Raw genomic sequence first — 13,522 nt, forward strand, 5'->3', positions numbered from 1 at the left:
TCAAAAGGAGCGGGCGGAGGACAGGATAGAAGGAGAGAGAGAGAGAGAGAGAGAGGGAGAGAGCGAGGGAGAAAGAAAGAGGGGATCGAGAGAGCGAGAGATACAGGCAGAGAGAAGAAGAGGTTTAGAGGGAGTGTGAGAGAGAGAGACAGCGAGAGAAAAGAAGAAGAGTTTGAGAGAGATAGAAAGAGGGAGGGAGGGGGGTGAAGGAGGGAGGGAGGGAGGGGCAGGGTTGCCGTGCCGCCGGAAGGAAGGTCTGGATGCTAACCCCCGCCGGCCCCGCCCAGCTCTCACAGCGATGGCCTCCAACTTCAACGACATCGTGAAGCAGGGCTACGTCCGCATGCGGAGCAGGAAGCTGGGGGTGAGTGGAGAGGGTGTGGGGCTCGACCAATCACGGGGCAGGGATTTATGATTTTGTAAAGGCCGGCTGTCACGGCGGATTTCACCCGACTGCAAACGCGTGCGCGCGTCCTCAACCCAGTTTTTATTTTTCGATTAGTTTGGAAGAATTCAAGTGAAGTGGTGTTTTTGATCGAGCAGCGCAGAACGGAGCAGATGGCTAGGCCGGCGTCGCGGTAAGCTGTTTCTGAAGTAAACTGTTTAGCCGCGTCTTAATTTCCCGCTGAGTCGCCGTTCTCGTCGGCTGGCTAACGAGCTGCGCTCACCAGCTAGCGAAGCAGCTGCGCTCGGACGAGGAGGCTTTGAAAGAGCGCTTTGAAACGCTCCAGCGTTCCTGGCGAGGTGCGTTAGCAGTGCGGGGTGTGCGATGTGTGTATTCCCGGATTAGAATTTGTGAGAAGCGGACAACGTGCACAGCTGGAAGCTTCATCGCTAAAGAGGTCGGGAGCTGTTAGAGCTGATGGCGGACTTGCAGGGAGGGGGGGAGGTGGAAGGGGGTGGTTGTGGTTGCTATCACTATCGCTGTCTAAACATTTCGTGGACCGGGCCAAACTAACAGTAAACCTTCTCAACCGCTTACTCAGACCGGACAGTTGGGACCAGGAACCTGACCTGCGCGAGTGGCATCTGGCAACCCCCAGCGCATTCTCTCTGCCACAGCCCAGCCGCCTCCTACCTGGAAACAGAATAGAGTCGCCTGATTGGCTGAGACTGACAGACGCACATATAAACCCCTGAGGATTGTATCTCTTCTTTTTTTTTGTTTTTTTTTTGGCAGGGCCATTGCTGTAATGGAATTATGGGCTGGATATTAGGAGTATCACTTCCTGTGGCGGATTCTGCTGTTGAGAGACCGTCGCTTAGCGCTGTGGCCTAATGAGGCCCTGCATTAGTCATCCCTGATTCAGGTTATAAATATGGGTCATAATTATAAAGCACTCTAATTTAGCTCACTCTGCTCGGAGCACATTCATCATGTCAGCCTCTTTGGCTTTCTCTGTGTGGCTGCAGAGTGCACCCGGCAAAGGGAGGGGGGGATTGGGTGGGGGGGGGGGGGGCGTAGAAGGTTTTAGGAAACACTTTAGGGCTCGGCACTAATGAGTTCCGGACTACTGAGTGGAGATGTTCCGGAATGTTCCGGGCTTTTTTTCCGCCCTTCCAGTGAATGCAGATGTGCACTGGGCCCCCAGTGCTCCCTGGGAGGAAGTGACCGCGTGCAGGAAGTTGGGAGGGCAGTGCGGCGGTGGCCTTGGCAACCGTCCCCGTGACGATGGAACGATGGGCCCGCCGCGGTCGGGGGGAGAAAGGCGGGCTTGCTGGCAGCGCGGCGCTCCAGTCCTCCCAGACACACACAGGCGTATTGTCAGCTCTGCGTGTAAATCCTCTTTGAGACAGCAGATTTGTACGGCTTATCTTGTACTGTTAGCTCACCCCCCCCCCCTCCTCCCCCTCTTCCCCCCCCGGGTCCTGGTACAGTAGCTCCCTAATTTTCCCGCTGCCACCCCACAGTGTAGGATATCCCATAACCCCTCCCTCGCAGGGCTCGCGTTCTCTCGTCTCTGATGTCACTTCCTCCCCCCGCGCCGGACCCCAGCTGTAGTTATTTGGGGATTTGTGTACCCCCGATCCGGAGGGGAGCGCTGCGGTCCGGGTTCCGGCTCTTTCTCCGACGTGCGGCTCGTGTGCAGTCAGCGCTTCTGTGGTTGCCGTGGCAGCGCCAGGGTTGTGGCGCTCGTGTCCCTGGGGAGTACATGAGACGGAGCACCTAAGTGTGATTTATACACCCCCCCTCCTCCTGCGCCACTGTCTCTCTCTCTCTCTCTCTCTCTCTCTCTCTCTCTCTCTCTCTCTCTCTCTCTTCCCCTTTGATTTCTCCCCCTCTCTCTCTCTCTCACCCTTTGACCTCTCCCCCTCTCTCTCCCTCGCTCTCTCTCCCTCTCTCTCCCTGACTCCTCCCCTTCTCTGTTTGCCTGCCTCAGCATTCTCTCACCTTCTCTTTCCCCTTTTTCTCTTTATTGTCTGTTTTCCCCTTTCCTCGCTCGTTCTCTCCCTCCTCTCGTTCTTCCGTCCCCTTCTCTCCCGATCTCTCTCTCTCTCTCTCTCTCCCTCCCTCTCTCCTCCTGAGGCAGCGTGCCCCTGTCCCGTGTTGAGCGTGTGTAGCTCCTGAGTGATCAGAGCCGTGTTTCCAGTAGCTGTTCTTCTGGGCCTGATGGGGCTCGGAGCTCGTCTCCGTAAGCCCCGGTCTGCTGGGACCGAGCGACGATGTGGAGCTCCCCCCCCTCCTCGAGAGCGCCAGTCTGCTTCCGTCCGTGAGAGTCGCGGCCCCCGCCGCCGCACATCAGCTCTTACCACGGTCACGTCCGTGAGGGCAGAAGTGTCACGCCCTCCTCTGCTCTTTTCCCTCCCCTCTCTCTCCTCTTTTCCCCCTCTCTCTCTCCTCTTTCGCCCTGTTGCTCAGTGGGAGCCCCACGCCCCGCCAGAGGAGGAGGATGAGTGATGCTTGTTCCTTCCTGCTTTTTTTTGTTTCACCGCTTGCTCACCTGGGGAGTCCCCCCCCCTAGCCCCCCCCCCCCCATCGCTGTTGCCCCGGGCGCGCGGTGATGGCGGCGTTAGCGCTGGAGCTGGCTGCTCTCTGAAGCACGTCCTGACAAACATCTTTCGATATCCGCGGAGAAAATGGCTTTTTATTTGATTCGATTTGGAAACGCGTGAGGTCCCCCCTCCCGGGTACCCTCAGCGGGCAGGCCGAAACACATCGAGTTACGGGCCGGGGGGGCTTTTACCGGACGGGGGAGGTGCATCATTTGCTGCTGACAGCTGGTAGCCCGCAGGCGCCTGCTGGGCAGGCAGGGGGCGCAAATTTAGCGATGACCCACAGAGGAGCGGCTGACCTCGCGGGACGCGGGCGCGCTAATTTGATGTTGTTGTGTTCCAATCGATCGCTCCGCTGTCACAAGGTTAAAACAGAGGTCCTCTTCGAGCCCCGCTGCGTCCGAGATGAGACTGAGCTGATTGGCCGGCGGTCCCCGCGTCTGAAACGTCGAACCCGTCAAACTCGGCCCCCCCTCCCCTCCTGCTGAGAGTGGGCGTGGCTGCTGCCACGGCGACGCCAAAGGCGTTTCCAGGAAACGGGGGTTGTCCGGGGCGATGGTAATTGGCGCTGGTTTCTTTGGCCGCCTTGTCAGCAGGGGCAGGTCAATTTACCGTCAAAAATTGATTTTCTGGCTGTGAGCCCTCCCATCTTTGGGGGGGGGGGGGGGGGTTGGTTGACGCTGCTCATATCCCACTGCGGTGCCCCCCCCCCCCCCCCGGTAAAAGGGCAGCTAATGATGCAGTGCGGGCTGGAGGAAGCTTTCTGAGAGCGTGTGAGTCACACTGCAGCTCGTCAGGCTCATTTTCATTTTCATTTTCGTCTTTTTTATTAATGTCACAGCGCTAAGTCGCTCTCTTTCCCGGGTAATCTCCGTCTGCCTTTTGGCACGAGGTTCTTAAAAAAAAACGGTTCCCTGTGTGTGTGCCGGGGGGAAGGGGGGTATGGGGGCGGAGTCCCGGGCGGTGATTGACAGCTCTGGCTCCCTCCCCAGGGTTTCCCCGTCGGCGCGGTGCCAGCCGGACAGGCGGTTACTCTTCCTGCCATATCCCGCGCCTGCCGCCGCGCCTGTGTAACAGTGACCTGTCTGTCGCCTGGCGCCTCCTGCCAAATCCTGCCCCCCCCTCCTTCCCCACCCCGCCCAGTTCCCCACCTGGTGCCTGGGATAGCCGGTGGAGTCTGGCCCCGTCAGCCAACTGAACTCCTGCTTAGCAAACATGGCCGCCGTCCTTCAATGGTGACAGAACTCTACTATGGAAGGACGTAGGTTCCCCCCCCCCCCCCCAAAAAAAACACCTAGCGCTTCCACCTCACCTCCTCAGACCCTCCAGATTTTGGGGAAGCTAATTAACTCCCGCCGTCTCCTCTCTCTCTCTCTCTCTCTCTCTCTCTCTCTCTGTCCTCCCCTCCCGAGGTTCAATTAAAAACCAAGAACCCAATCAGCCTAATTAGCGCTTGCTTAACACTGGATTCCTGACTGCGTCTCGGTTCAGTGGCACGCTGGGTAACATCTAATTGCTCAGTTAGTCCGTCTCCTCATCCTCGGCCCCCCCGGCCCCCCTCTCCCCGGTTTGCCTCCTCCTCCGCCGCTGCCCTCTGGACCGCACTGCATTTTGGGAAGGGCGTGCAGCCGTAGCCGAGCCCCTCTTACACACGCATTTTGGCACCGGAAAAACAGAAAAGCAGAAAAGGAACACAGTTACCAGCCCTCTCTCTCTCCCCCATGTAAGAGCAGTCCCACACACTGCCCTGCCGTACGCTGCATAACTCAAACAGGACGGGCCGAAAATACATTGAAATGTAATAGAGAGTTAAGTTAATAGATCAGGGAGCGATGGAGGCAGAGTTGTTCATGTTATCATTCATAGCTATTAAGCTAAGTTCAGCTAAGTCTAGTATTATTAAGCTAAGACTAAGTAAGTAAGTCCAAAGGCAAGTTTATCTCTAATCTGGATTCAGTAAGCGGATGCACCACAGCCCCCCCCCCCCCCCCCCACTTCACAACACCCCCAATAAAAGGTGCTATGACTCACCTGCTCGATGCACTTGGTGCGATGTCTCATCTTCTGGCAGTTCATCACCGTTATATTTATAGATCCGGGATTCGCACGTTCGTCGGCGAGGAGTTCTCAGCAGAACGACTGCGCCGGCTGATCTGTGAGGGAGCTGTCAGGGGGCCGTGTTGGTGAGCTAGTCGGACTATTTCCGTCTCGTTATGTCGAATAATAATATTAAAAAGTTTTGTTTCCAGGTACCTACGGGCTTTTTTTTTTTTAATTCAGGTTTTTGTTTATTGAATTTTGTTTTTGTTTTTGTTTTTTGTCTGTATGTTAATTGATTTGCTTTCTAGAGGGACTGCAATGCCGGGTGTCATTCAAATGCTTTTTAAAATTTATTTAATAGTTTTTTTTTTTTTTTTTTTTTTTTTACATTTTCCACATGAAAAATCAGGAACATTAAAAATTAACATTCCAGATTCTAGAATGTTTTCCCTGAACGCCATCTTGAGCGGTGTTCAATCAGAGGCGGCTGATTGCTGGCAGGCCCCGCGTCCCCTAGGCAACGGCCTCCGTTTGGCGTTCTCAAATTTCAATTTAGCACAGCGGTAGTTTTCCACGCAAACGACCCAGTCCACAAATTCCAGCGGAAATGAATTTTATGCGCAACTCCGGCGCACATAAAAGAAAACAATAAAGAACTTGGAACAAATGGCTGACAGAAGAGCTGTTTCGAGACTCAAATTATTGTACGTCTGTTCCTGAGAAAAACTCCAAAATTAATGTAGTGAATTACACGTAAAACATGTTACAACTCACGTCTTTAAAAAAAAAAAACAGGTCTTGCGTTGCAAATTTAATTAGTTTACACTTTCTATAGCATGAATCTAGTCCAGAAGTGTAACGTGCTTATACCGCGGGGAACAAAACAAAGACGATACTTTGTTTAAAAATAGATCACCGCTTGACATTGTGGCAGTGGGGGAAACGATTCTGCCACCTGGAGGTTCGTCTCACCGCATCCAGCTGGATAGCTGCGTTTTAAATTAATGTTGTCATTTGCATCCGCACTGATGGCATCACAGACGCAGGTAGTAGGCAGATATTTTCAGTCCGCCGCACAACATGAAGCTCAATTGCTGTTTAAATTTAAGCTATTTGGCAGACGCTCTTTTCTAGAGCAACTTGCACAACTTATTTATTTATTTATTTGTTTGTTTATTTATTTATTTATTGCGTACAATCTATCTATATAGCTGGATATTTTATATAGCTGGATAGTTCTGGTTAATTATCTTACCAACGAGTACAACAGAAGTGCTCAACTTGGGATTCAAACCCGCAACCTTGGAGTTAAGGCCAGCTGCCTAGCCATTGTGTGACACAGCCACCCTACATACTAAGCGAATGCTTGCGTGATGCACCATAGCCAGGTGAAGGGATTTGGTTGCGCATATACCTCAAGGCGCAGCCAGGGGGAGCCTGTGTGCACACGTGCTGGTGGGTCTCGGGCTGACAGTTCGATGTTCAGCTCGAGAGCAGATTGGAAGCTTGCGCAAACCGCTGTGACTCTAAGCAGCTTTCGGTCCCGCTCGGGGTACCACAATGAAACGGGAGGCATCCCAGGTACATTTAATCTCCTTTCCAATAATTTGTTGCCTGTGTGTTGATCTCCTTTATTATGAAGGGGAAATGAAGTGAGTTGACGATAATCCACTTTGGTCTCGCGGAGGAATGCGACCCATGCCGCATATCCTTTGGTTTTTTTTTTTTTTCTTTCGCGTTGGTTCTCAAACTGTAGCCGGGGACCCCTGGTGGCCAGGAGACGGAGTTACAGTCTAATGGAAAATTGCCACAGTAAATATGAAGCGGTCTGCTTTCCCGCTGTGTTGACATCGCTGTGTTTTGCTCAGGAAAACAGGCACACACATCCCAGCGGTGAGCTGAATGTAGGCCTGCGCATTTCATGAGTTTTTTCAAAGATGGTAATTATATTTTATTTCAGTTTTTAAGTGTTTAGGTGGTCCACCGGGATCTTAATTGGTTCAGCAATCCGCTGGAAGAAAGAGTCCTTGAAAACCACTGTTCTGTTGCATTGTGGGAAAAAAGATTGAGGTGGTGCGGCAGGAATTTCTGCCTGTGTGGTCCGTGTTTGTCTGCAGTGGTGCGGCTGTTTCTGAGCTGTTCTGGTCTGTACTGTATGTCTGTCATTCTTGTGTATCGTTGTTGCTGAGATATCAGTGAGATCACTTACCAGCTGCTGTTGTCGATTAAATGGTGTTGGGGCAGGGTGGGGGGGGGTGTTAGTTCTTTATTCTTTATGAAATTGTCTGTAGATCTCCCGGTCTTAAGATATTCAGGGTCCGTCTCAGTTCACACATCATACCTGTGATCACCTCCTCCTGTTCCGATTCTGGTGTCTGTGGCTGGCAACAGTGCGTACGGTACATTTACATTCTCATTTTTATGATCAGCTGTGCCGTTACCCGGGGCAACCTGTACAGCATGCGGTTTTGCACACAATCCAGTTATACGGCCGGATATTTACTGACCCAGTGTTCACGTCAAGCGCCTCGCTCGGGGGGTAAAGCGGCAATGGCCCATCTGGGACGTAAACCCGCAACCTCTGAGTAACGAGCTGAGCTCCGTCAACGTTACAGTGCCCTTGCTCCCGGCACCCTCTGTCGCTCCGCCCCAGCACTGCGCCGCACGGAGACAGAGACGGAGACAAAGTCGCAGCGGGCCGGGCCGGGCCGGGCCGGGCCGGGCCGAGCCGAGCCGAGCCGAGCCGAGCCGAGCCGAGCCGAGGAGATCACTCCTTTCCTCCTGCAGTGTTGGAGCGCGCTCAGTGCGAAACCCCGAGGGCCTCTGCTCCTGCTCCTGCTCCTGCTCCTGCTGTGCGTCCCAGCGGTGCCGTTTCAGGGAAATCTACGTGTGGAAAATCGTGTCGGCAGGATGAGAGTGGGAGGATTGCGGAAAAGGAAAGGAAAGAGGAAAGAGAAGTGTGGAAGGACGGGCTCGCAGATCGGGTGGGGGTGGGGGTGGGGGTGGGGGTGGCTCGTCACGGGCGATGGAATCTCTCTTCCTCACTCGCTCCCCGGGCTTTGAAAGATGCCACGTTGCCGTGGCGCCCAACTACCTCCCCCCAAACGCCCACTACCACCACCCTCAGATTCACACTGCCACACTTGATGGTTTTAGCAGGCAGTCAGTCAGTCAGACAGACAGGCAGGCTGTCAAACAGATAGACAGACAGGCAGGCAGAAACACAGACACGCAGGCAGGCAGGCAGGCAGGCAGGCAGACAGACAGACAGACAGACAGACAGACAGACAGACACACAGACACACAGGCCGGCAGGCAGTCAGTCAGTCAGACACACAGACACACAGGCAGGCAGGCAGGCAGACAGACAGACACACAGACACACAGGCAGACAGGCAGTCAGACAGACAGATAGACAGGCAGGCAGGAGACAGGAGCAGAGAGACAGAACACAGTCAGCGGGAGGAGGGAAGAGGAGGGGGTGGGGGGTTGGGAGTTGGGGACGCCCTGGGAGTGGTGCATGTGGCAGGGTTGGCGTGGTGAATCTTGCAGCACTCAACGGCCCTCTATTCAAAAAATTCCAACTGCCACCAATCGCCTCGACAAGCTAAACAAGTGTTATCAGAGAAGACCTCTCTTTTCTCTCCCTCCCTCCTTCCCTCTCTCCCTTTCTCTTTCAGATTCCACCTCTTTTTTTCTCTCTCTGCCTCTTATCTCCTCATGTCTGTCCCTCTCTCCCTCCCCCATCTCTCTCTTTCTGTCATGTTCTCTTTCTTTCACCTTCCCTCCTTCTCCGTAGTCTCTGGCAGGCCTTGTCCTCTGCCTCGGTGAAGGACGGGAGCTGGGGGAGGAGTCTGGAGTGACATAAAGCCCATTCTCTCCCGTTCACCCTGAACGGTGAAATTCAGAGGACCTTGAAGGCACGGTCTCCTGCCCTCATTAGTGCCCCTGATTGGTCGCACGGTGTAATTAATGGTTTCCGACCAATCACGTCGCAGGCCGACGCTCTCTCCCCTTGCAGCAGAATGGCTGCTCAGGTGAGGAGGTACCGATTATCGGCAGTAAACGGGACTGTGGGAAATGGAGTCCTCAGCACAAGGAAGCTAAAATACAAACGATTTTATAATTTAGTTATAAATGTTTGCAAAGCTGAAGAGAAACTGATAGCACCTAGCGTTGTAGCGTGACATACCTTCGGAAAGAAACAGGGGGATCACAGTACCTGTAGGGCAGAACAGCCAAACCCGGGAAACACCTCATTCCCATGATGCAGCAGTGCGTTTCCACCAATGGTGATGACCACTGCCTGACAGGACCTATCCCACAGTGCACTGGGCTCCCAGCACCAGTGAATCAGTGCTGTCTTTCGTCTTTATAATGTTCCGAACAGTGCTCACAAGCCTAGAATTAAGACTGGATACTGAAAGCTCTTTTGTACTTGCACTAAAGAAAGAAGCAATTGCATGATAATCAGAAACAGTGCTGTTATTTCTACATGGCGATCCATTAAAATACCCTTTCAAAAAAAGCTGAGAATATGCACTTTAACCACATGTGCATGGTTATGGAGCACAGAGCCAAATCAAGAAAAAAAAATGTAAGTCTTTGTCCCAAACATTATGGAGCTCCCTGTATATTTGCAGTAAATGTAAACAATATAAGCAACTGCAGGTGTCCCAGTAAAGCACTGCGATGCGTTAGTAAAGAATGGCGCCGCCATCCGAAGCCTTTCAAGCTGTGAGGTACTTCTTCCCGCAAACGTCTCGACAAAACCCCCCGTGTGGTCTGAAGGCATCAGCGAGGACAGGTGCAAATTGAGAGTGGCAGGGGTGACTGTGAAGGTGATTCCTGATCTTTCTTTTATCAGGTGAATCCTGATCCTTTCTTTCATCTGCTTTCTCTCTCTCTCTCTCTCTCTCTCTCTTTCTCTTTCTCTTTCTTTAATCTCTTGACGTCGCGTAGAGCTGGGAGAGATGGGCTGTCTCGGCACGCCGGGGCTCAGACTTGGGATGCAAATTGAGTGTCTGGATGGCCTGTCATGGGACTACTCCCCACCCCACCCCCCCACTATTAAAACATCTGTCCAGCCTTCTGACAGACAAATTTTCGGCAGTAAAAAGCGTGACAGAGTAGGGAGCGAGTGCGGGACAGGCAGAGCTGGGGAGGTCTACTCTCCAGACGCCATTTGATCTTTCGCTCGTAGGAGCGTTCGCCGTGACTGGCTGGGAATGATGGTATTCCATGGAGTGTGTCCCTCTCCCTTCCACCCCTGTCTTTTCTCTCTCTCTCTCTTTCTCTCTCTTTATCTCTCCCTGCTCTCTTTCTTTCAGTCTCCTACCTTTCCTGACCTGTTTGCCTTTTTCTTTCCTTCTATTTCTGTCCACTCCATCCCCAATTTTAATCCCCCTCATTCCCTCCTCCCTCTCTCTTCCCCCCTTTCCTTCCCTCTTCCTCTTCCCCTCTCCCTCTCTTCTCTCTCTCCTCTCTGTTGTGGTTACTAAGTGGAGCCCCCAGCTGGATGTGCTGTAAGTGCAGGGTAAATAGTTAATCATGGCCTCGAGCCGCCCCCAGGTCCCCAGAGGAGGGGATTATTAGGGGTGGTTAATTATTTATGGCGAGGTGTGGGGTGATGGGGCACGGGGAGGCGGGATGGCCCCAGGCTGAGGGGGCGAGGGGGCGAAGGGGGCGGCAAGGCGTGGCGAGGCGGGAGAGGGGGCGGGAAGGCCCCAGGCCGGGGGGGAGGGGGGGAGCGGGTGAGGGCGGGGCCTCAGAGCAAAGTGCAGCGGGTTCGACGGAGCCCACCAGCTACACACTCACCACCGATGGAGCCCTCGAGGGGTATATGTGCGGTGTGACCCCCTTTCTGTTTAAACGTGTGTGTGTGTGTGTGTGTGGGTATGTGTGTGTGTGAGTGTGTGTGGGTATGTGTGTGTGTGTGAGTGTGTGGTATGTATGTGTGTGTGGGTATGTGTGTGTGTGTGAGTGTGTGTGTGTGTGTGTGTGTGTGTGTGTGAGTGAGAAATAGAGAGAGAGCAAAGTGTTCAGTGGTATGTGTTTGTCTATCGAGTGAGCATTTGAGTTTTTTGTGTGCGTATGTGCACGTGTGTGTTGGTGTGTGTATTTTTGTATGTGTGTGTGAGCACAGTGTTCAGTTGTGGGTTTTTTTGTGAGAGGTTAGTGTTTTTATGTGTATGCGTGCGTGTGTGTTTGTGCATGTACAAGGGGGTTTCTAGGAAAGGAAAGCCATATAAACACACCTCATTTCGATCTCTTAGTGATTAAGCAGTTAAAACGCCTTCACTGTCAGTTGTGTTGATGGGCTGCTACCAAGCGCTTAAACTACTAATAAATAACCAGCCAATGCGAGCTCAGGCAGCCTCGGCTGCTTTACTGTGTGTTTGGGAACCTGTGCGTGTGCCTTCCCAGCCTTCCTGAGGATCAGGTGCTCTGCTTGGTAAATAAACAGCCCCAATCCCGTCTAGAGGACAGAGAGGTGTCTCACCCGCCCAAAACAAACGGACAGGGTGGGGTGAGCCTGGGCCGATCGATCCCACACACACACACACACACACACACACACACTCACACACAGACACACACAGACACGCACACACACACAGACACACACAGACACACACGCACACACACGCACACACACACACACACGCACACACACACGCACACACACGCACACGCACACGCACACGCACGCGCACACACACACACACACACAGACCTAATTTCACACACTCACACTTACACACACGCACACACACAGACACACACACACACAGACCTAATCTCACACACTCACACTTACACACACACACACACGCACACACACACATGCACACACACAAACACACACACACACACGCACACACCACACCACACGACACCACACACACACACGACACAACACACACACCACACACAGACACACATCTATTCTCCGGCCTCATCCTCACAGATTCTGTCCTCTCTAGCCCTCACATCCACAGACGGCTAGCCTAACCCCATTGAGTTTCCCATCCTCCCAGCGAAGGTCAGGGAAGCAGCAGAAAGTTCACCGTATAAAATGCCCGTGTAATGGAGGGGAGGGTTTTTTTCTCTTCTGTTTCTCCCCGAGGTGAGATGTGGTGGTGGTCGTGGGGGGGGGGGGGGGGGGGTTGCACGGGTTCGCAGTCGGCGGAGGTAAACCCTAACCTCAGCAACAGACCGCGAAACCGCTCGCGCGACGAAGGAGCTCTTCTTCCTCGTGCTCTCGTGCCGACGCGGTCCGTTTGAGACGCGCTGGGCGTGTTGGGGGTCAGAGTGAGGCGCGCTCTTCCGTGAGGGGACCACAAAAGGCGCTGTAATTGGCGGCGGTCTCGGTCGATCGCCCCGCCGCGCGTCTCCTGTCCTCGCTCTCCGCGGCGTTAATTACCCCAGCGGCCTCCGCCGATCCGCCAATCCGCCGGAGAGAGCGGCTCCTGTCCTTGGTGTCGGTGCCGTTTAATAGGCATCACCCACCCCCCCCCCAACCCCCCCCCAGTCCTGCTCTGTCCTTGTGATCGAAGTGAGGACAGGCTCGGTCAGCCGCGCGTGAATCACGTGACCTGTGGGGGCACATTCTGATTGGCCCGGCTGGGTAACTTTGAGCTTGGCAAGGAATACTTTATTTGTACTTGGGTTGATATCAAACATGATAGAATAAATTGACAATGTACACACTTGATACACACACACACACACACACACACACACACACACATATGCACGAACACTCACGATGCATCCCACCAGTGAAATCTTGATATTCAGGTCAGTCTAGATTTTCAAACATTCAGTTTTTTCGATGCCTGCTGCGCTTTTCATACAGTGGCCCAAATGCCGGTGTAATTACATTTTAATTACAGCCGAAGGTGCCGTGGAACCAAGTAAAAACTGCCGTAATCCGTTCTCATTTTCCCCAATGAGGTTACAGACTTAAAACAGTCAGAAAATGCTCAATGTGTAAACCCTGAATGTTGTATGACATTGATCTAATGCAGTTTTGCATTACGCTGTAGTGTAATGTAAAAAATGTGTGCAGTGCACGGCGTAGCTGCATAATCACACTGCTATCACAGGTATTAGAGCCACATAAATATAAAGCGCGATTCAGTATTTCTTCAGGGAAGATTTACACGGGCGCCTGGAAGCAGCTCATTCCTGTGGCTGGAGCTGTGCGTGAATGCAGACGTGTTACACAGCCAGTGTTTGTGCTGGAAAATGTTAGAGTTGAAAGGAGATGGGGCGGCAGGAGGGGGAGGGGGGTTGATCACTTTAAGGGGCTCCCAGAGAGCACCGGAGTGAGGCGATACTCAAAAACGCCCCGCTCTCTTGCCCCCCACCCCCACCGTGTCGCGGTACGAAGTTTAATTTGTTCCGTTTCGTGTCAGACGAGGATTAACCCGCGGCCCCCCCTCTCTCTCTCTCTCTCCGGCTCTGCTCTTGTTCTGCCGCC

The 13,522-nt window shown here is 53.2% G+C and overlaps 1 protein-coding gene across 1 annotated transcript in view; it reads left to right on the plus strand.

The window, feature by feature from the left end:
- The first annotated feature begins 207 nt into the window (after positions 1-207).
- The window catches only part of dok4 (docking protein 4), a 29,910-nt gene continuing 16,595 nt past the window's right edge, over positions 208-13,522 (plus strand). The window contains exon 1 of the mRNA XM_064337321.1: positions 208-364. Coding sequence (XP_064193391.1) covers positions 299-364 — 66 coding nt within the window. The 5' untranslated portion in view covers positions 208-298. The remainder of the gene's footprint in view (positions 365-13,522) is intronic.

This window comes from Anguilla rostrata, chromosome 5 (assembly GCF_018555375.3).
Source record: "Anguilla rostrata isolate EN2019 chromosome 5, ASM1855537v3, whole genome shotgun sequence".
In the NCBI taxonomy this organism is placed as follows: Eukaryota; Metazoa; Chordata; class Actinopteri; order Anguilliformes; family Anguillidae; genus Anguilla; species Anguilla rostrata.